Source organism: Chironomus tepperi, unplaced genomic scaffold, assembly GCF_022539635.2.
Source record: "Chironomus tepperi strain 1889 unplaced genomic scaffold, CSIRO-AGI_Ctep_v1 contig_33, whole genome shotgun sequence".
Taxonomy (NCBI): Eukaryota; Metazoa; Arthropoda; class Insecta; order Diptera; family Chironomidae; genus Chironomus; species Chironomus tepperi.
In genome coordinates this window covers 418,064-439,721 of record NW_027226155.1, presented here as the reverse complement: position 1 = coordinate 439,721, position 21,658 = coordinate 418,064, and the positions used below count along the sequence as shown (strand labels likewise).

The 21,658-nt window shown below is 32.8% G+C and overlaps 3 protein-coding genes across 4 annotated transcripts in view; all 3 read right to left on the bottom strand.

Moving 5' to 3' along the window:
* Window positions 1–7,263, bottom strand: part of Nepl16 (Neprilysin-like 16) — a 52,893-nt gene extending 45,630 nt beyond the window's left edge. For both annotated transcript variants that reach the window (XM_070645939.1, XM_070645948.1), the window contains exon 1: window positions 6,941–7,263. In XM_070645939.1, the coding sequence (XP_070502040.1) occupies window positions 6,941–7,123 (183 nt within the window). In that variant the 5' untranslated portion in view covers window positions 7,124–7,263. The remainder of the gene's footprint in view (window positions 1–6,940) is intronic.
* Window positions 7,264–11,928: 4,665 nt separating this feature from the next.
* TTLL5 (Tubulin tyrosine ligase-like 5) overlaps window positions 11,929–21,658 on the bottom strand; it is a 33,171-nt gene continuing 23,441 nt past the window's right edge. Inside the window, exons 3-6 of the mRNA XM_070646066.1 lie at window positions 17,160–17,238; window positions 16,515–17,092; window positions 14,487–16,426; window positions 11,929–12,645 (exon numbers count right to left, since the gene is read on the bottom strand). Coding sequence (XP_070502167.1) covers window positions 12,557–12,645; window positions 14,487–16,426; window positions 16,515–17,092; window positions 17,160–17,238 — 2,686 coding nt within the window. The 3' untranslated portion in view covers window positions 11,929–12,556. The remainder of the gene's footprint in view (window positions 12,646–14,486; window positions 16,427–16,514; window positions 17,093–17,159; window positions 17,239–21,658) is intronic.
* Window positions 18,072–20,776, bottom strand: LOC139094997 (facilitated trehalose transporter Tret1-like). The gene is made up of 3 exons (XM_070646243.1): window positions 20,345–20,776; window positions 19,807–19,999; window positions 18,072–18,805 (listed from the first exon to the last, which is right to left on the bottom strand). Exons 1-3 carry the CDS (start codon window positions 20,774–20,776, stop codon window positions 18,072–18,074), a joined length of 1,359 nt encoding a protein of 452 aa, XP_070502344.1.

Below are 21,658 nucleotides of genomic sequence, written 5' to 3'. Positions count from 1 at the left end.
CACGTGATAATTCTTACTTCCTTTTTCATTCTCATCGCCTTAGAAAATTGATCGATTTTTACTTTTTATGCTTAAGTAAATTACTGTAACCAAATACAAAGTTCATGTGAGACATACCGAGACGACATAAAAGTCTTAATCAGATTACGTTACAGCCCATGCACCTCGTGCTTCTGTATACCCCATTCCAATATTTACTCATTCATTCACTCATCTATTCATTCATTCTACCATATGAGCTCGATGCTCTCTAATGAGTTAATCAATTTTACCTTGAATGTGTCGACTTGCGCATTTTATTAATAGAAAATCATATAAAAAGAATGACTTCTCAATCAGTCTTGATGTGTGAGAAATTGATGGATGTATTAAGACAAATCAAAGAAGATTTTTAAAATTTTATTAGATTTAAATTTGGATTTTCTTTGTAATCAAAATGTGAATATGGAAGCCCTTTAACGTATGTTTGATGACTTATTTGTTGGAATGGGATTCCTGTAATAGCCTTTCAAGGGTATGACATTGAGAATGCAGTTGGAAGGGGGGAACAGTAATTGTATAATTTTTACATGCCATTTTGTCATATAATCAAATATCCCCTTATAGCTCAGCGATAATAGCAATGATCCTGGATAATCCGACTCACAATCTTATAACGGAGGTTCGAGTCCTACTCCAAGGATCCGATATTCTAAATCATACTTTTTCTATGTTATATCAGGATTGTAGTCATTGGTTTGCCTATATCTCTGTTTGACAATATGTGGACCTGTCCATTTTAATACTCGTCTATTTCTTAAATATTCCACGACACACCTTGATGGCAAACCACAAACAGCATATGATTCACGGAATTTTCAAAAATTGGCACTAGAATGCCCCCGTCGACAGTTTGGACAACACTACTCAATATTAAGTATTTTCTGACTCAAATCGACTCAATTTCTTATGAAATTCTCCCTAACAGACAAAGAGAACGATTTAAGGAACCGTAGTGGTACTGTGAAATATATGCAAGCCTTTTGTCAGTTAGGATCTAATCGACAAAAAAACAACCTCTTAAATTCAAAACTCGTTATTATTATCCCCTAAGTCACCCAGACAACACAGCATAACATAACTCCCCATGTCACCCCCAAAAAATGTCAATACGAAATTGAGTGTAGGCATAAAATAAAAGAATATTGCCTCATCAACAAATGAACTATGAAAATAAAAATCATTTCATCCTCGCTTCTTAAGTAATTTGATTTTCCTTTTCATGGCTTACAACCTCCTCCCCCCTTTTATTTCATGATTTAAGCAAATACATAAGACAAATGTATGCGACAAGTGGAAGGAAAATGTGTTTCCTAATTAATTAATGCACGAGAGTGATTGAAGAGTCTTGAAAGAAGAATACAATTTTTTATGTGACATAGTAAGCATATATCTGAGATTTATTAGAATATATTAATCAGAATCAATCAAGGTTGAATTTATTTGTAATCGATTGAGGCAATATTGTGTGTTGTTTCTGTATTCGAGATGTACTTTTATTTAATATGAGGGGATTAGAATTAATTGATTGAGGAAGTCGAGCAACTTTCTGCGAAATAAAGTAAGTCAAATAATGTTAATGAATTAATTAAGGCTGGATGTTGACCACAAATTAATTTGATGTAAGGATTTCTAGGAAAGTCATTGATCATTGAAATTTGCGTTAAAATGACTTGAAATTAATCATTGGGAAGGAAGCTTGGCAACATAGGAGTCGATTGCTAATAAATTATGAAATTTACGAAATTTCATCTAAACCATTTGACAGTAATATTGGGTAATAATGCATATTAATTGTCTTGTCACATCTTGGATGCTTTACTGTAGATTATGTCACTAGAATGAGCAATTAAATTTCAAATTCAACCTCAATTTTATCTAATATTGCATATATTTCAATTCTGCATCAATAGTGACATACTTAGAAGGAAGAGGAGGTCAATAATGACATCCCCTCCCCTTCCCCTCTCTCCCTCATAAAATTTTCAAACTACACCTCTGTGCATCTGTGCTGCATCAATTTGTGTACAGCAATTAAAATAACAATTACATATCATGAAAATCCACTAATCTAAATTGATGCCTGTACTTACTAATTTCATCACACCCGAACATTTTTTAATCAGAATAACAAATTTCAACAATAGTTCAAACCATAAGTCAACCTCTCATCATATACAGCATACATACATATTATTGTAATTAAAATACAACCCCGAAAATTAATCAAATTGAATTTTTAACTCGCAAATGTTGTGCCTGTTCCTGAAAACTTTGTAACATAAATTACAGAGTATTTTATTTGCTATATTATTCATCGTGGCGGTTACTGTATGATTATATCTCGAAACAATAGAGTTTCAATTACCTTGGTTACTTTTTTATGGTAAAAAGTCTCGGAAGTTTATGGAAAAAAAAATGTTGTTTAAATAGGGCGGCCATCTGCTATATTTTTGCCGGGACACTACTGTACTTTTCTTCTTTGCTGCTGTCTCCCGACAAAACAAAATGCCAAACTTAGGAATGTGTCATTTTTTTCAAAAGGTTCCCGATATTTTGCCTCTGGCCACCCTATGTTTAAATTAAGTTAATAACATGATGCCATGCAAATTACTTTGTGGGAACTTACGGGTGAATAATTATAGGTTGAAGATTGAATTTTGAAGAAATAAACATGGGGTGTATTTAAGGGAGGGGTTTAGGGGATATAGCACCCTCCTCTTCCTGTATTATTCATTTTACTATGGTTTTTTGTGGTGAAAGTCCAAAAATCTCTTCAAGCGTTGCGTGCGATACAAAATAATTTCAAAGGAGGTTCCTCCCATCCTCCGCTTAAATGTCACTAACGACACTCTTATATAAGCTATAGCCATCAATAGAGCCAGCTTTGGCCACCAACTGAGGGAGGCCATGGATCACACTTGATATGTACTGTCAGCGAAGTGTGTCGGTAAGTAAGTAAGTAAGTTCATTCCTTTATAAGCATGATATTTATGAGATTCAATAGAATTTTGCTACTAAAATTAAGAATTTCTGTCAAAAAAAACTTTGGAAAATTCATTAAAATTCAAATATTTAAAATCATCAAAAATTGAAAATATCAATCGAAAAGACTTTTTAAAATTGTAGCTTTCAAAGGTCAAACAAAGACAAATTTCAAGTCTAAAATCTAAAAATACAATAAATTTTAATTAATAATCAATGAGCTACCTCCCATTTTCAACCAAATGTGACCTTCAATGACACATCCTCCACCTTCAAATCTATTTAAATTTCCAACAGTTCTTCCTTCAAATCTATTTAATCAAGTCTATAAATTCAAGAAAAACAATTAGAAATCTTCTATTTTCATCAAACATTCAATTTCGTCGAGTATTTAATTTCAGAAATCTTCATTATCCATTCCAAAGGCCTTTTTAATGATACGTCAGCATTGACGCCCCAACGAAGCTACTCATCATCAATTTTTCAAACATTAATGGCTTTTCTTAAGTGAAATATCATCATTTAACAGCATTTCTCTCACGCTCGCAATCTTTAAGTGCAAATATGCTCCTATATAGCTTTGGGTGGTTTGCAAATAAAATTAATCTGACTTTCTAGACTCATAAAATTTTTATGAGTGCAATGAGTGACTTCTTCTTGATTTGCATGTGTCTTTATTATTGTCGACGAATCTCATTGAGAATTGAATAAATTAATAAAATGTTGAGGAATAATGAGCGATAATCGCTTTGATAAGATGCTGAAATAGCTATGTTGAGTGTTTTATGGTGTGTTTGGAAGTGGGATCGGCTTTTTAAGATTTATTTTAGTTTTAAAAAATGAATGGTTTGGTTGAAATTGGAAAACGATTTTAGATATTAGGAAGTTAAATGACAAAGTAAGGAAATGAAAATTTGCTCAAACAGCACAACGTGCTTGTTAGGACTCAATTAAGTCGCTTTAGTCGTAGAAATTACCCTCACAAAACCATGACGGCTGATTTTGACTAATTTTTGGGGTGAATTATACCAAATTGCACTAAATTTTTCGAACGAAAAAGCGGCAGTGTTCTAAATGGTTAGAAAGTCTGAAAGTCGTCTCCCGAGCGACACAAATGTAGAAGGCTCAGCCACGGAGCTTTTAAGACACCGCCTAACTTCTTTTATTAATACAAAATGAAAGCCACCTCCATTCTAATCGGATGGAAACACAAACTTTTTGAAATAACCTAGGGTCCAAGTCGGAGTATTGTTCCAGTAAGTAAGTGAGGAAGCTGCCTCCATATAGAGGCAAAATAGCATCCATATGACTGCAAAACGGAATGCTCGTTTATTTGTGTAGCTTGGGTCGTTAAGGTTCCGGATTCGTTCCTAGAGAAAGTTTCCTTGAATTTCAGATAGTTTTTGCTGTTCTAGTCACTCCAAAAATTGTGGCTAGGTATATTACATTGATATAACCTGGGTCATGTAGTTTGCAGAGTTAAGGAAAGCAAGAACGTCCATTAGATCAAAAATCGATTTCATGACACATAAATCATCGTCCTCAATTAGATAACAAAAATATCCGAGACGTTCGCATCGCAAAATTCTCAAAAATCCTTAATCGTACCAAGCAATCTACAACTTCTTCCTTTTTAATTACTATATTATCGTTTTTAATTATATCCATCATAACAAAGCAGAAATTGCTCCTCCAAGCTCCCCAAATTATCGCAATTAAAACAGAAATTACCTCAGTATTTATATCTGAAGAATCAAGGTCTTTATAAAAATAGTATCCAAGCTGTGAGTGTGGGCTTAATAATTAATGAACTTTATATAACCAATTAATTACACGCACTCACTATTGTATCGATTTTTTCCATTTATAAACAATTAAAAATTAAAAACTGATGAATTTTTGTGTATATTTTTATCTTTTTTCCATATGGAGATGATGCCGATTTTATGGGCCATGTGTTGTTATGAGAGAATTTCCTTTTATTTTTATCAGAACAATTTTTAGAGAGGATTTCGAGAGAGAATGGAAGTGGAATTAAAAAATTGAGAGCATTTACACGCTCGAAGGAAATCTTGTGAATTTAATTTTGAAATTCTACAGAGACTAATTTAAGTTCATGTATATGTCAAGCATAGAAAACACTAAAGACTTATCAAATTAATTATACATATCAAGATAGTCAAGTATACATGGGATTTAAGTAGAGATTCTTATTTCCTGAGTTTGCATGAGCTTCTTGTGCTTTCTAAAAGCTATTGCGATTTAATATTACATTTTTCCTTTAATCCCATTGCACATTCTTTAGCACTTTGCTGTAATATTACATGCTTTTCACGTAATCTGATTAATTGCTGCAAATGCACGTTACAGCAACAATTATAAGTTCATGCAGAAATGGCTTCCTAAGGCATGTCACTCAATAATCTCTCTTTCTCAATTTGCATTTATTTGAAACCTTCCTTAATGGTGGGATGATTTTGAAATGGTGTCCTTCAAATCCATAACTTTACGCTTCGTTATATCAATTGAAGTGTAAAATCCTTAACTAATTGGGAGGTGATTAAGATTTATATTAAGGGAGTAGAGGGGCTGGGAGTTAGTCCCCTTCATATTTTGGAAAAAATTCTTCAATTTGCTAAGGTTTTTTGTAAATAAAACCCCAAAGCCCCCATACATTTTTGCGATCCATGTAAAAAAAAAAATTCAAACAAATCCTCCCTCTCAATTGCTACACCCCTGGTAGCTGATTAAAAGGAGCGGTTGTATCATAAAAATAAGCTTTCATGAAGCTCATACTATACGCTATACTATATACGCAAATTTGTTTATTTTCATTTGGAAGTCAATGACACTTGCCACGCATTAATAACACCGAACTATGGTTTTCAATCCCGAGGTTGGATTGTATGTGATTCCGGGATGAATCCTAAAATTCAGCACATTTTAGTCACAAGACTACGTACCTTGCACTGAAAGATTTTCAATTAATAATTGCCGGAAAGCAATCGGTGCAGAAAAGGACAAAAATCCGTCACTAAGCCGACTAGACTCTGGCTGATTTTTCCGGAATTTTTGGACATTTCTGAGAAATTTAAATTGATGAACTAAAATTCACAAAATAATTTGCACTCATGAAAATTAATCTTATTTCCCGACCGACACAAATTAAGAAGGTTCCACGATGGAATTGCAAAGACTCCGCTTAACCTCTTATATCACCACCAAATGACAGCCGCCTATTTTTTGGCGACAATAAGACTGCTAAATCTTACTTAGTGCACAAAAAAATCATCTCAATCATAAACAATCACAAAATCCAGATTTATTCAATATTTTATCACCAACTGATCTCTCTAAAAATCAGTCAAAAGCTCTGCATGAGCACATCCGCTCTCTTTCTCTCTCACACATGGAACATGCAAAAATTCTTTTTTTTTTGTTTCCTTCCAAAAAAAACACACAACAGAAAAAAATGTGAGAAACACAATGTAGAATAAAAAAAAAGTGTAGATGATGAGGGAGGAAACTCCATCGTCTATGTGCCGATACATATTTTTTACGCTTCTGTTATATCTACCAAAACTGGAGGAATCACGTACAAAAGCAATTGTAGTGTGAGGGAGAAAATGGGTCATCAAGATGGAAATTTCTCTCCCATTATCCTCATTTTGAGGATGGCAAGCACAAGGAGAAATAGGAGAAATAAAATGTGCTTATAAGAGAATCAAGAAGCACAGAAAAAAAAAATCTATAAAAATGGATTCGCTTTCACTCAACGAGAAATTAATGTTAATGTCTTCTTTCTTTTTTGGAAACACATGCTATTAGCTTAAACGATGGATATATTGGGCCCAGGGATGTAATGTGATTTTTTACATAATCCTAGTGATATGTGTGTGTGTGTGTATATACTGACCTTGTTCAGTGTCGATGGACTTGTATTATTTTGCTGTTCACAAAGCTGTAAATTTTCAATTTTATCGGTTTCGAGATGAAATCCTCGCTTTTGGGCATTCTGATTACCACTAATTGCCACTTTATTTGAATTTAAATTACCACCACTAATGCTACTTATTGTAGTACTCGTTTCCGCTGTCATTTAATATCACGTTTATTTTTTTATTAATTTTAAATTGAATTATAATTCAATAATTTGTTATTTTTAGGATGGAATCTGATTTAGGTACTAAAATATTAAATTGGCTCTATTGACAATTGATATAAATAATAACAAACTGCAAGCCAATGTCAATGTCAAACACAAAACACAAAATTGTTTAAATTTTCCACTTTTATTATTTTTTTCCCTTTTTTGTTCCTATTTTTCTGTCCTATTTTCTCGATTTTCTTCTTTTGAATAAATATCAACAACAACAAAAATATTTACAAGAAAAGAAAAAATGAGAACAGCACCGATGAACTTGAATGGAAAACTGAAAAATATAAAAAAATTTCCTTGAAGGAGAAAATGAAATAAAAAAAAAGAAGTGAATTTTTTCTCATACCTAGAAACTTTTTTTTTTTTCATTTTCAGAGATTCTCGCACTTTTCATACTAAAAATGAAAATCTCACTGGATGTCGATGAGGGCTCATAAATTTTTTTTTTTTTTTTGTATTATTGGAAATGTTCATTTTGTTTTGTTTGTAAATCGTGGAAATAGCATGTGGTTTTTCGGAGCTTTATAAGTAATGCGCATAATCACCATAGTGATTGGTGAGCTTTTTAGTCGAGACACAACTTTAGTTTATTGTTGTTTGGCATGGTCTGTATTTGCTAGCATAAAAGTCAATATAAACAGCTGATGAGAGACAATGTCAAGGTAAAATGGAATGTAAAAAAGACACATGTGTATTTTTAGAAATTTTTTAAGGCTTTTTATTGAATCATTTGAAATTTTTTCGTTTTCATTGTTAATTTTAAAATTTGATAATATTTTTTTTTGATTTTTTATCTTTTAATTTTTCTTCGAATGTGGAATTTGATGATTGAATTGTTGAGATTTTTCGTGATTTTTGGAGATTGAATTTTGAGATTTTGAATTCATTTTTAGATATAAAATTCCCTTAGTTACCAAAAATTTCAAAATTTATGCTTTCCTGATACCTAAAAAGGTCTCTCTGCCTGCTTTAACAAGCAAATTTTCATAAAGAATAGCTTACAGTTAGCTTAAGTAGTAGAATAGTTAGCAATTTCCGGTCTGACTCGTTGGTGTACCAAATGTCAAGTTTTTACAATCATGTTGTTATCTTTAAAAACTCAACTGGCGGGTAAGCCGAACCGGATTATGTATTCTACCATACTCTAAAGAATAGATTCAAAATCTTTCCAAAAACCTCGCTTATAGAGTGGCAGCCTAACTAACATGTTAGTAATAGTGGACTTAAACTTATACCTACTATGTATATCTCCAATTAATTGTAAGAATAATTTGCTTGTGCTTTTTGGGTGTGGTTCCTGTGATTTAGAACATTTGATTTATTTTGAATGAGATCCAATCTGATTTTGTCACATGTCTGTCACAAAAATACGATATCAAACTTGATTCGTCAGTCAGATTAGATGATTTGCAAAAATTACTACATGACTGGACATCAACATGCAGAAAATTTTAGTTTTTCTATGATTTAGCTCTAATTTCGGTTTTTAGGCAACCCATTTTGGTTATCTCTGATTTCTGCAAATTGTCATTAGTCTGTAATCTAGTTTTGTAAACCTTCAAACAATCTGTTTGGAATCTAGTCTCAAAATTTAAACAAAAATCCAACAATTGATTTCAAAAATTCAACATTCAATTTCCACATGAAATTTCATATTTAATTAATTAATTGTCAGAGTTGACAGGACTTATATGTGGAGGCGGCTCCATTGGAGTCTGGATTGCAATAGAGTTCGTGCTCCATCAAAATCCGGACTAGAGTAGGGTCGATTCGATTAATTTCAGGACCATATAAGTCTGAGCTCTAGCAAAAGCGACCTTTTGGACTTTAGAAGCCCAAAATCCCAATAATTCTGCCAACTCTGCTAATGATCATCCTCCATTAAAATCTTTATTCATAATAATTAATAATAAAGTGAAATATTACTATAATATAGAATTTTTTGTTCAAAAAAAATGTTTGTTTTTTTAGTAAATTTACAAATTCATACAATCTCTATATCAGACTTGCAGCTTTACGTTGCGAGTATCAGCATTAAATAAATTCTTCCTCACTCCTTTAATAATCTTTCGTGAATATCTCAAAAACTTTTTTTTCATATTTTGCACTTTTTATACTTTTGAATCTGCCATACATAAGTCGCGCTGAAATGTAAAGTTTGTCCAATTTTTAAAATTTTTAATTTTGATTTAATTTTGCCAATTCTAAATTTTGATTGTAAAATATCTAATTCCTATTTCAGTGCACTTGTTGATTCACAATTTTTTTTATCATTCACTACATATAAAATGTTTAAGTGTCATTAAGATAAAAAAATAAAATTTTTTATATTGAGTCAAGTAACATGCTATGCTATAAAATATTAAAGATATTTCAATTTCAATTTTAGTTCATATGCAAAGGTTTTAATGCAAAATTGCTGAATTTTAGATAAAGTTTTTACAAACATTAATTATTCATAGGATTTTAAATTTGATTGTAAAAGTCGAAAGCCAGGTTTATAAATGGAATTACAATAGCCGATTATGTGTATGAATGTAGAATGTAAATGGTTTCTTACATCGAATGATAAGGTTTAAATTTTTAATTAGGACAGAACATAGAACGCTGGTCAAAAATAAGACAGTTTTCTAAATTATAGATTAGTAGCATTCAAAAGAATACCATCCCGATCGACACATATTGATTCTAGCAGACAATGAGCATGCTCACCTAGGTGAAAGTTGCAAATGAGTACACTAAATTAATATAATTTAGCATGCTCAATTTTTTGACCGTGCTCAAGAACACGCTTTTTTTCTGCTCGAGTGAAATGTTACCATCACGTCAACAAGTCATTAGTATACTAAGAATCAAGTAGAACTCACTTGAGACATGGGCGTAATGAGAAATTCTTTGGAGAATGAAGAATGTTTTCTAAGAGGGTATAGTGGATTGAATCCCCTGAATCTGCTTCTGCTTGGCGAAAACAACAGCTAAAATTGTCAATTGACTACCACTGAACCAAGTAAGTATGGGAAATATTTAGAAATTCCGTAAATCTTAGAGGAAGAGTAGAATGGCTACAGTTAAGTTCAAATTATAGCTCACGAATTTGATACAAGGCGTAACGGTGGATGGAGGGGTTCTCAAAATGTTATTTTAAGCTCAACTCAATTGATTGTGCCAATCGGGCATTTTTTGTTGAATTCAAAAATATTCACGTTGTTCGAAAGTCCACAAATATAAGAATTGTTCATTTAAGTTATGAATAAAAAATCCTTTTAATTTTAATATCTAAAACAGTCTTTTGAAAGTGAGAACACTTTCATTGTCAAATTTAATCATAGCATTTAATATGATAAAGGTAGGCTGAATTGGTGATAATTGCAAACAAAAATTACTGACTCAGTTTTTCAACATGAAAGAAACTAATAAAAACATGGCAGTTTAAGTATTTTTTAATAATTTTATATCATGAATAAGCTGCTTGATTCGTGATTTTAATACTGAATTATTTATGATGAAATGAAGTATTTGGGACTAAATTTTATCCTAATTTCAGAGCTCGAAGTCGTTCTGGATTTTGTATGCAGACGAGTAAGTTTTAGTCGACTTTTCCATAGAAAATCCAAGTCGACTTTGAGCTCTACTTAATTCAAAGAACTTAAATTCAATTTAATCTCAAATACTTAACTCCATCACTTCCAATATTTAAAAAAAGGCATAAAAAATGAACAAAATTCTAATTATTATTGTGCGTGTAAAATTCTACATTCCAAAAATTTTATTTTATTTTTTTCATACATTTTAAATTTGTGTAAGCGAATTTTTATAAAAATACATTTTCATTGACATGTTTTTTGTATTATTGCGATTCTCAAAAATATCTTTTTAAGGTTTATTTATTACGTGCTATCCATCCAAAAATACTTTTTAGCAAAAAAAAAATGGTGACAAATTTTGGTTTAAATCTGTTTAATTCCTTAGTGGATATCTAGACATAATGGCTAGTTAATAGCCAGACTTACTGTCGACTGCAACATTTTCTTTGGAACGATCCATAAAATTGCCAATAGTCGGCTGTAGTTCTTATTATTAACTAGAACAGTGATGTCCAAACTAAACTATGTATCGCGCCACATTGGTGTACTTCCAACATGAGCCGTGGCTGAAAAAAGTTTGAACAACACCGAACAATCCATTTTGCCAACATATCCACTCGGAATTTGAAATAATAAACATAATTTTTTGTTCTTAATTGCTATTAAAGTTTCATATAAAGCTTTTATAATTTAGACAACATTTATTAAGCCATATTCGTTTGTTACCTAAGCACTTTTCTGATTACAATGTATTGCTAGTTTTAATTAAATAATATCCTATATCTAGGATGAAATTTACTTCACGTGTGTTTATGGAGAGAGAGAAAGTAAGTGACAAATATGAAAAATACGAAATGCAGAAAGGAGAGAGCAAGGAATTGAAGAAGAAATTTACATTTTTTAGTAGTAACTGTGGTTGAGAGTTAGATGTTTTAGGGCTTTTAGGGATTTTATGAGAGTCTTAATTTAAGTTCAATTTTGAAAAATTAGGGTTTGGTTTTAAATACAAAAAATTAGGGCTCAGTCAGGAGCTGCAAGCCTTCAATTTATATGCGCAGGTCTCCAGCTTTGAGCTCTGCCTTAAATTTCATTCAAGGCTGCAGACCGGTGTTTATTTTCTGCTGATCTGCAGATGTTTTTGAATTTATGAACTACTTATCCACGCCTGTTTTGTGTATAATAAGGCTGAATTTCTTATAAATTGGGTCAATTTCAAGCCTCAAATCGATTTAAAATGTCGAATTTTGTATAAAAAAGTCGATTTGACTCCATACAAAATTCAAGTCGACTTTAAGCACTAGTTACACTTGAATAAGACCTGAATCTAACAAATTAGAATCCAAAACTAACTTATGATTCGTCAAAAAAGCATAAAAGCTTTGAAAACGTTCAAGAATTTCTCATATCATCCCCTAAAAGCCTTCAACTCTAGGAAATAGCTCAACATTGACCCAATTTTTAACAATAATCTTTCATCATATCCTTGTTCGTTTATTTAACATATGTAGATTCCTTCACATCTGATACCACAAAAACACATACAAATCCCATAAAAACATAATAAAAACAAAATGTTTTTAATAAAAAATGAGTGGATTTCCCCGTGTGACTAGCATTTTTCACGCCATACAAATAATAAGGAAAACATTACATTTCATAAAATAAAATCGAAAAAAAAAAAATGCGACCATGAAGTAGATAAAAATTCCACCGCATAAACTAAAAAAAATTGCTTTTCCTTCCTGTCTAGTGAAACTCAAATTGAATTATCACAGTCGACATTCTGTTGCTATTTTATTTCCATTTTACATTTTCTCTGCTTTTTATTCTTTACTACAATTCTTCCTTGTTTTGCGGTTATGAGATTATGGCACGATACTAGATAGAGAAAAAAGGAATGAAAATAAAAATAAAAAGGAGAAATTTCACTTTCTACGTCCTTCGATTTGTTGTCGATATTTGTGTGAGAAGAAACAATAAATAAGTTATTTCGTCATGCGTTGCCATCTAAGTATGTGAAATTCGATGATTTTAAATTTTTTCCTGGGGTTTTATTTTAAAAAGCTTTCAACTATGCTACATACAATAAATATTTTTTTATTCTATAAAACGTGATAGCTTTGATTTTGTGTCATCTAATGACACCTCACAACTCAAACTGTAGATTCAATGTCAACAAAAAAAAGTTGTTTTCTTTGTGTTCACAACAAAATGACTAGCAGAGGATAAACTATTAGTTTATAAGCAGTGTTGTTATTTGATTTGATCAATTTGGAATCCAAATTTTAATTTAAATAGTTTTGTAAAATATAAAGGCTGTGTAATTGGTAAGAACGTTTTCACTACGGTTAGCAAACGAGCTCAAACTGGCGTAAGATGGTTCCAGGAATTAGTTAAAGACACAGAACTTGATCTAATTTATTGAATTTGCAATTTTGGCAAATATGGGATAAAAATCTTTGATTGTTAGGTATTTCGAGTGACACAAATAAAGAAAGTTCCGTTCCAAAGCATTTAAGGCTTCGCTATAGCTCTTTTATTAACACCTGTTAACACAATAAATATCATCTAGTTGTCGTATCCATATGGCTGCCAAATAGCGAAGCCTTAAAAGTTCTTTGGGTTCGAGATAGAATCAGAGCTTAACCAGAGTCAAGTGGTCATTTCCATACAAAATTTGAATTGACTTGATGAAGACCAGCAGCAGAAGAATGCCTTCGAAAGCACTCTCTTCATCCTTCTAGCTACATCCCTGATTTGGAAAATGCGTCTATTCATCTTCAATTTTCATACAAAATATTAAATGATTTATAGAAAGTTTCAGGAACAAGTACATTTTTATTAGACCATAAAAATATTCAGTGTCTTCCCGATACCTCACCAATATATACGTAGAATATTTATTGCCAAATTAAGATCTTTTTCAATAAATGAAAAATGTATGAATATAGTTTTTTATCTTTTTGTTATAGCAATAAATAAATATTTTACAAAACACTCAATAAATCTCAAACCTAACTCAAGAATAACAACACTGCTTTATAAACTGATAAGTTAGAAGAATTTCATTTCAAAGAATCATTTGCCGAATTTAAAGCTAGATAGCCGAGTGACACAAATGAACAAGGCTTCATCACAGAGCTTTTGAGGCTCCCTGTATTAACACCATGGACGCCAAACGGTGTCAGCTTCTATTTGGTGTAAAAAAGAGATTTAGCTGAGCTTTTGAAGATTTCATGGATGAGCCTCCTTCATTTGTGTCCCTCAGTTTAGGATTATTTTTCAAAATTTTCTCAAAATCGTCTTAATTCTTAATTTTTTAGTAGCTAAAGTTGAAAAACATAATTTCTTATTTTATGATATTAAGAGCTTCTTATTCCTTAATCTTTTAAAAAGTCATAAATTTTTTTTTTGGTTGCTATAACTGTTTTTTGCTATGTTTCTTGTATCACATTCACAAAAACTTTTTCATTTTATGGCCCTTATTTGACAAAGGCGATTAATATACAAAATAATAATAATAAAAAGACATTCTAAGCACGGCATCTAATAAACAACTCAAATTGATTGATAAAAACTAGTTTTTCTTTTCATCATTTTTTTGCATTCCTAAAATTGCGCATAATTTGTGATTCAATTGTAAAGCCAACTGGATCTATCACGATCCTTCAACTTGCTTGTGCTATATGATATCTTTTTCTTAGTTGGTGATATCTTACCAGGCTTTTCGGCTTTCTTATTGTGAACTTTTGTCTGCTTGTTGTCACCTTTTGATCCATCAGAACGCCAAAATTCACGTACATGTGATCCCGGTGCCATACATGGTAGTGCTTTTAAAAATCCATGTGGACCGACTGGTATTGGTGGTGCTGCTGGTATGCCTGGACTATAATTATTATATAGAAATGGCATTGTCTGCGTTATATTTGTATGAAGCGTTAAAACCGATTCAATATCTAATTCCTGAGCATGCGATATAAATTCATCAAATAACTTTGTAGGAATCATTCCAATACGATCAAAAGAGTCAACAAATGCTTCAGTATCCTTATTATACAAATGTAAATAATCACCAAGAAGTTTTGCAGCCATTGCACCCTTTTCTTTTGTTAAAATCCGATTGCTTGTTACATTACGTATGAAGAATGGCTGTCGCATATAAATTGCGATTCTATGAAGGAACTTCATGACATATTCTTCATGACTATGCTTACCATCAACAGATAAGCGTTTAAGCACATGTTCTAGATACAATGAGAAAGCTCTTCTAGCTTGAAGTGTCGACAACTCATCGCCACTTTCTATAAGCTTCCTTATTTGCATTTTAACACGTTTCGTTTCATCCTGATGCTTAGAACTTGAACTTTTTGGTCCAATAACAATCGGTAATGAACGATCCAATGTCCGTTCATAACGTTGAATACGATCTAATATTGAATCACCTAAGTTATCACTTCCATTGCCAAATAATTGTGTGAATAACATTTGATTATAATTGTGAGGTATGATCATAAGGTATGAGCTTGTACCACATGTTGTAGAAGCAGCAGTTGGTATTCCAGTCACGGGATCCATAAACATTCCATACTTTTGCATGCTATCAACAGCTGGAAAAATTCTCACAAATCCACCACGTCTTTCCATTTGTCCTTTTGCTGCTTTTACAATTTTTATTTCTTCGGCAGTTAAGGATGATAATACTGGTTTCTTTCCTTGTTGTAAATTATGAACAAAATCAGCTGAATTGACACGACGACTACTTGATAATGAGCGTATTTTAACACCTTTATTGTCCATTGAGGCTTTCATCAGTGGACTGATTGCCGGTATACCAACTAATGTTAAAAGATCTGACAGTAAACTAGCTTTAACTTTTGTATCAAGTGGTGAATCACATCCAAGACTTGGACTTAAATTTACTTCTATTAACCATGGCTTTAAAGTATCATCAATGAGTATATCAAAACCAAATAGCTCAAAACAATTATTAACGTGATTAACAAACATGCGACAGGCACTAACAATTGGCTGTGTACAGGCAAAAATTGCTTTAATTATAATATCCTCTATATTAAGCATAAGCTGTTCCGTATTACATCCTTGATTCCTTAAATGTCTTAATAATGCACTAAATGTCCATTTATGTCCAACATCCTCATCACTTACATTACTCGATTTAATGTAATCAGTATGATATTTATTGATTGAATAATTGCATAAATGCATGCACGGATTCCATAAATTATCAGCATTATTATCATAACGAACTGTTGCAATACGTACAAGACCTTCCTCATACACATAAATAATTAATGGATCAAAGCTTGTGACAGCAACATAAATTCTAATATCGCATTTATGTCCATCAATACATAATGGATCAGCTATGTACCGTGCAACAACAACTTGTTCCTCACTCGAAATATGCGACTGAATTTCATCAGGTGTTTTAGCTAAAAATATTCCACGTCCTCTACTCGATGCGACGGGCTTGACAATCCAAGGTCCTTTATTTTTATTGTGTGCAAAAACCAACTCTTTGTAATCAGCTGGAAGTAGAAATGTTTGTGGAACAATGTCAAAATGTTTAAAACCACGAAAATGTTGCATGCGTTCAATATTCTTATATAATCTATCCTTGCGTGTTAGCTCGCTAGATCTGAAAAGGATAAGAGAATAAATGTAATTTAAGACGTATTTTATAGATTGGCACATGAGATTGGGTCATTTACAGCATATACACTTACCGCGGAAAATGATTGATTCTTTGATATGCTGATAAGCTACGTAACATGTCAGGTTTTAGTTGATTGCCAGTCCATAACAAATTAAAATCATTAGCATCATGATGTGCCTCAGTTAGGCCATGTCCAATAAGGATTTTTCTAAGAAGTCTAGTTTCAGTATTGAGGAACTTGAATGTAATATTTAACAATGCAGCTGGCATTTCATCTTTATCAAGCGGCTGCAATACAACATTTTCTTTATTCTCATCACTATCTTTTGTCTCAGTAGTGTTACTGCTTTCAGCAACAGAGCCACTACTTAGTGATGACGATGAGGAGGTCGACGATGATGACTCAAGTGATCTTTTCTTCGTCTTTTTCTCATTAAAATTAAATGTCTCATTGTCAATACGTCGTTCTCCATTGAGATTATGTGGCAGTGACATGGCAGTCACGTATGATTTTTCGGCACAAACTTTCGATAATTCTGTGCATGTTGACGACGCTGATGGTGTCTCTGAATATAAATCTGGATGATCGAATGTACTTGTTGTTGTATTTGCAGCTGCTGCTAGTACACTCGTACGAAATATAAGAAGCTATAAGGTATGAAGAAGAATTTGGGTTAGAAGAAGGATGTGATGAAGATATGATTGATAATCTTACAGAATCTTTAGAGCCTAAAGGTCCATTTGTAACCCAATGATTTGGTTGTGGTTGCGGCGGTTTTTCAGACTTTTTCCTACTGCAAAGAAAATGGATATAAGTCAGTTAATATGCATTGAAATTTGAAATTTTTTAAAAAATTTTATTGATATTTCTGGATCAGGAGTCGATTGATGCGGTGGTATGGTACAATTTTACAAATTCAAGTAAAAATGTCATTACTGAGACAGAAACACAGCTACTGAATGCAATCTATAAGGAAAACGGCGACCAGAAGCTCCAAAAGCTACTTGACGCAGAACAGTGATGAAAGATTGTCAGCTCAACATCCGGACAGAGAATTGATACAAACTAAATGACAGAGCCAGCCAGTCAGATTGGAAGCCTTCTGTTCCAGTCTAAGCTAAGTAATTTTGCACCTGGTATGACATAGTTAAGTGCTAATGGTGCACCAGTGATACGGTATAGTGGTGACATCATACAGTATTGGTGTAGGACAGGTATTGCCATAGCAGATGTATCAATGAATAGTATAAGTGATGGGTCCTTATTGTACCGTACTACCACCGGATAAATCAATCTCATCAGTCAATTTTAGAATTTTTAAGGAGGAGAGACCAAGGGAGGTGATTGACCACCACACTATAACCTCATCCAACCTCTTTAAAGGATATCGTCAAGCCCCTTCCTGAATAACAATAGTGCACAACTTTTTATTTTTCACGGCACACATTGTTGGTAAGCTTCAACTGGAATCGCACAGTGCATACGGCCCATGGCATATTCAAGCATTTTAGCGATACAATAGTGAACCGCGGTACGCAGATTCCCCACAACTGCTGTAAGACATCAAAAATCAAAACAAAACTTAATAATACATTCCTATGATAATCATTATAATCACAGTAAAATTTATTTACGAAAATAACATTCGATTTCATGTAAAGTTTTACCTTTAGTTTCAGGTAAAATCATAACAGCAAAAGCAATTCCAACCAATGATACGACACCATAAAATGAAAATACTATCACACTACCGAACATTGAAAAAACGGCTGTGAATGTTTTCACATTTATAAAGCTCATCATATAAGCATAAAAAATTGTTAGACCGACAGCAAGACCTCTCATATTTTGTGGATATACCTCAGCTATCATAGCAAATGGTAATGTTAATACACCAAATGTTCCGGAAAATATGAAGAGAAATAGAAATACAGTCGGTAACCAAAATATTGATGATTGTTTCAATTCTATACTGAATATTGAACAGATGACGAGACCGAGCATACTCAAGCACATTCCAACAGTCGATATTGTGGCTAATGGTTTTCTGCCATAAATATCTGATGCAAATGAAACAATAATGACGGTACAACAACGGATGAGTCCAATTATGACTGTACACAGAAATTCATCTATTGAAACGCCAGCCTCAATTGAAAATTGTGCAGCATAAATAAATATTGTAAAAATTCCAGAAAATTGTTGGATTGTGAAGAAAAAAATCATAATTGAGAATGGCTTGTAGAACTGTGGCTTTTTAAACTCTTGCCATGACATTCTGGATGTTGAATTCCTTCTTGAATTGTTACGGTTTGTGATCATTTTTTGAATTTCTTCATCAATGTCTGGATGATTCCTTCCTAATAATTTTAAAGAGAAATGTGATTAAATTTTCATGAAGAAAATTGAATTTTCCCGAGCATGTTATGTGAGCAATTCCTTCATTGTAATTTGTATGAAGCAATTGGTTGCTATAGATCCGCCAATATGAACGGAAATTTCATTCAAATCAACGTGAAGTCGATTAAGTAGTAATTTACATTACAGGAATTTCCGTTACCACAGCGACTGTGATTTAAATTAACAATATGTTCACTCCTTGATATAAGAGGTCAATGAATTTAATTTTTTTGGTTCTAGTAAGAGCTACTTTAAATGCTAGAAAGTGTGTTAAGAGGGGAAACAAAGTTTGTGTTAGGGTGGAATTAAGGAAATTAAAACTTTTACCGTAAAAAATTACGATTTTTATCAATTTGTGTTGCTAGTTGAGTATGAGGAGTTAGGTATGGTATTTGATAACAATTAATCACTTAAAAAAGGTTTATGAACGAATTTTCGGATGTCCGTTCCCTTAACAAGCAATGCTCTAATCAAGTTCCAAATCACGGTTTCTCTAAGTCAGTGATGGGCAACCTGGGTGCTGCGGCATACAAATATATTGCAAAAACTCACATCCGAGCGGAGCAGGCTGCGATTAGTCAAGGGAACGTCTAGTTATAAGCTTGATATTCTATAGCCAGTTCTACAGAAGTCGAGCTTACGATTACTTAGGACAATGGTATGCAACGTTTTTGAACCACGGCACATCTTGGTGATAAGCCACGACAGAAACTGCACCACAGCGGCACGCACCCGATTACCCACCACTGTCATAGGATGTTCCTAAAAATTACATCGACTAATCGCAGTGAGCTCACACTGAGATGTGTCATAATTCAAAAAAGTTACCCACCACTGGTCTACACACCCACAAAAAAACTGCTCGAGAAAATTCTCACAGGACACAGTTGGAAAACAAAACACAGAACAATAAATTCTTAAACGCAAACACAAAACTTATAAACTTATTTTAACAACTCACGTAGTCTTTTTAAAATTGATAAAGATTTTCTCGCCTGTTCAGTTTGATCAATATTGATCAAATAAACTGGTGATTCCGGAATTAAAATACAAACAAGGAGCGTAATTAGTGTGATACCAGCAGCAAAATGACTAACCATACGATAATCATTCTGAAATATGAGAAATATGTTTGCGTAAAGATTTGTCAATGTCTAGATTAGTTGCTTGCACACAGGGTTGGAATAAAGGAATTTATTAGATTGTTTGCTTTTTGACATCTCAAGGGCTATGTGATTCAGCATCGAATTTGGATTATTGTTGATCAATTTGGCAAACTCTTATTGGAGCAGATCCTCATGTTTGCCTTAAAAGGAGGTCATGATGCCGACAGAACAATTTTGCGTATTACCGTCAATACTGCGACACAGTGATGCCCTAGCGGACACAGTGTGCTGTTCATGTCATTTAATCAAAATCATCAAAAATTAGAATGTGTAATAATGGCATGTAAAGCACAAATTCTCATTTTCCAACCCTGCTTCAACTCAGTTTCTTACCGGTATCAAATATCCCAGCAAATAAATGATAAGCATTCCAAATGCCGTAAAAAATGGCGAGGATAACATCGTCAAACGACCTCTAATATTCGGATCACAAACTTCTGACGTATACATAACAGCGGGTGTTGTACTCATTCCAATTATTACACCGATAATAGTTCTTGAAATCATTAATTGAATGAAAAGTACATCGACATTTTCACGACTTGAGAATCCGATGATAATCCATGATATTATTGAAATTATGTCGATCAAAATTAATGTTCGCTTTCGACCGATTAAATCTGACAAGTAACCTGACAAGAGTCCACCCAATGGACATGTAATTGCTGTAATTGATGCAAACCATGAAACTTGAGATTCCGATAAGTTTAACTGTGAATCTTTCAATAATAATTGTGATGTGATTGCTGGAAATCCGAGACCCATTCCTGATGATATAATTGAAAGATTTGCAAACGTGCAAAAAACCACTTGAAATAATTTTTCTCTTGATTTCGTCTGGTCTTGCGAAACTTGAAATTTATTTCGATTACAGCACAAGCTTAATGCTTTCATGATTATGGTGATTTGACGAAATGAAATACACTACTGAATGTGCTTCTATAAAGTTAACTCGATTATATTTCATACTGAGATAATTACACAATAGGTTTTAAAATAAATATTTATATGTAGTTTGTAAATTATCGTTTTTTAGCCGTGAGATAAAGAATGCAGTCTCAATTTGTTTAAGCTTATTGATGTCATACAGGTTTTGTGACGTTTACATTTGAGTAAACTTTTCCTGAAGGCACACTTCGTAACAATGACCAAAATTCGGTTCATATCAGCGTGAATCAAATCCTAGGTCGAATTCAATAAAATCCGGCTTGATGTTAAAATAAAATCGACATGTTCCCGATTTATGGCCATTTCTGCATACTGTGCTTTCCGAAATTATGCAGTTTTTCGGTTTGACAAAATGAATTGCATACATTAAGAAAAGATTAACTTTGCACAGATTTCACAGATTCGAATCATGCCAGATATTTTTTTTTTGCTTTTAAGCGCCGCTTGCCTTATTACGTCACGGAACAAAACGAGCCCAGCGTCTTAATAAGAGAACAACTTAATAGTAAACGACTCCACTTTCAATGTTAAGCTGTTGTCACAAATTTGCTTATTTTATTATTGGTAGGATAGGAAGGTTGTCCTAGGATAGCTCTTCTAACTTGAATAGAGTAGGATCAGGGAGGGTATACCGGGAAGATTAGAGTAGGGTAGGTAAGGTTAAGTGAGCGTAAACCGAGAAGATGTAAGAGTATAGTA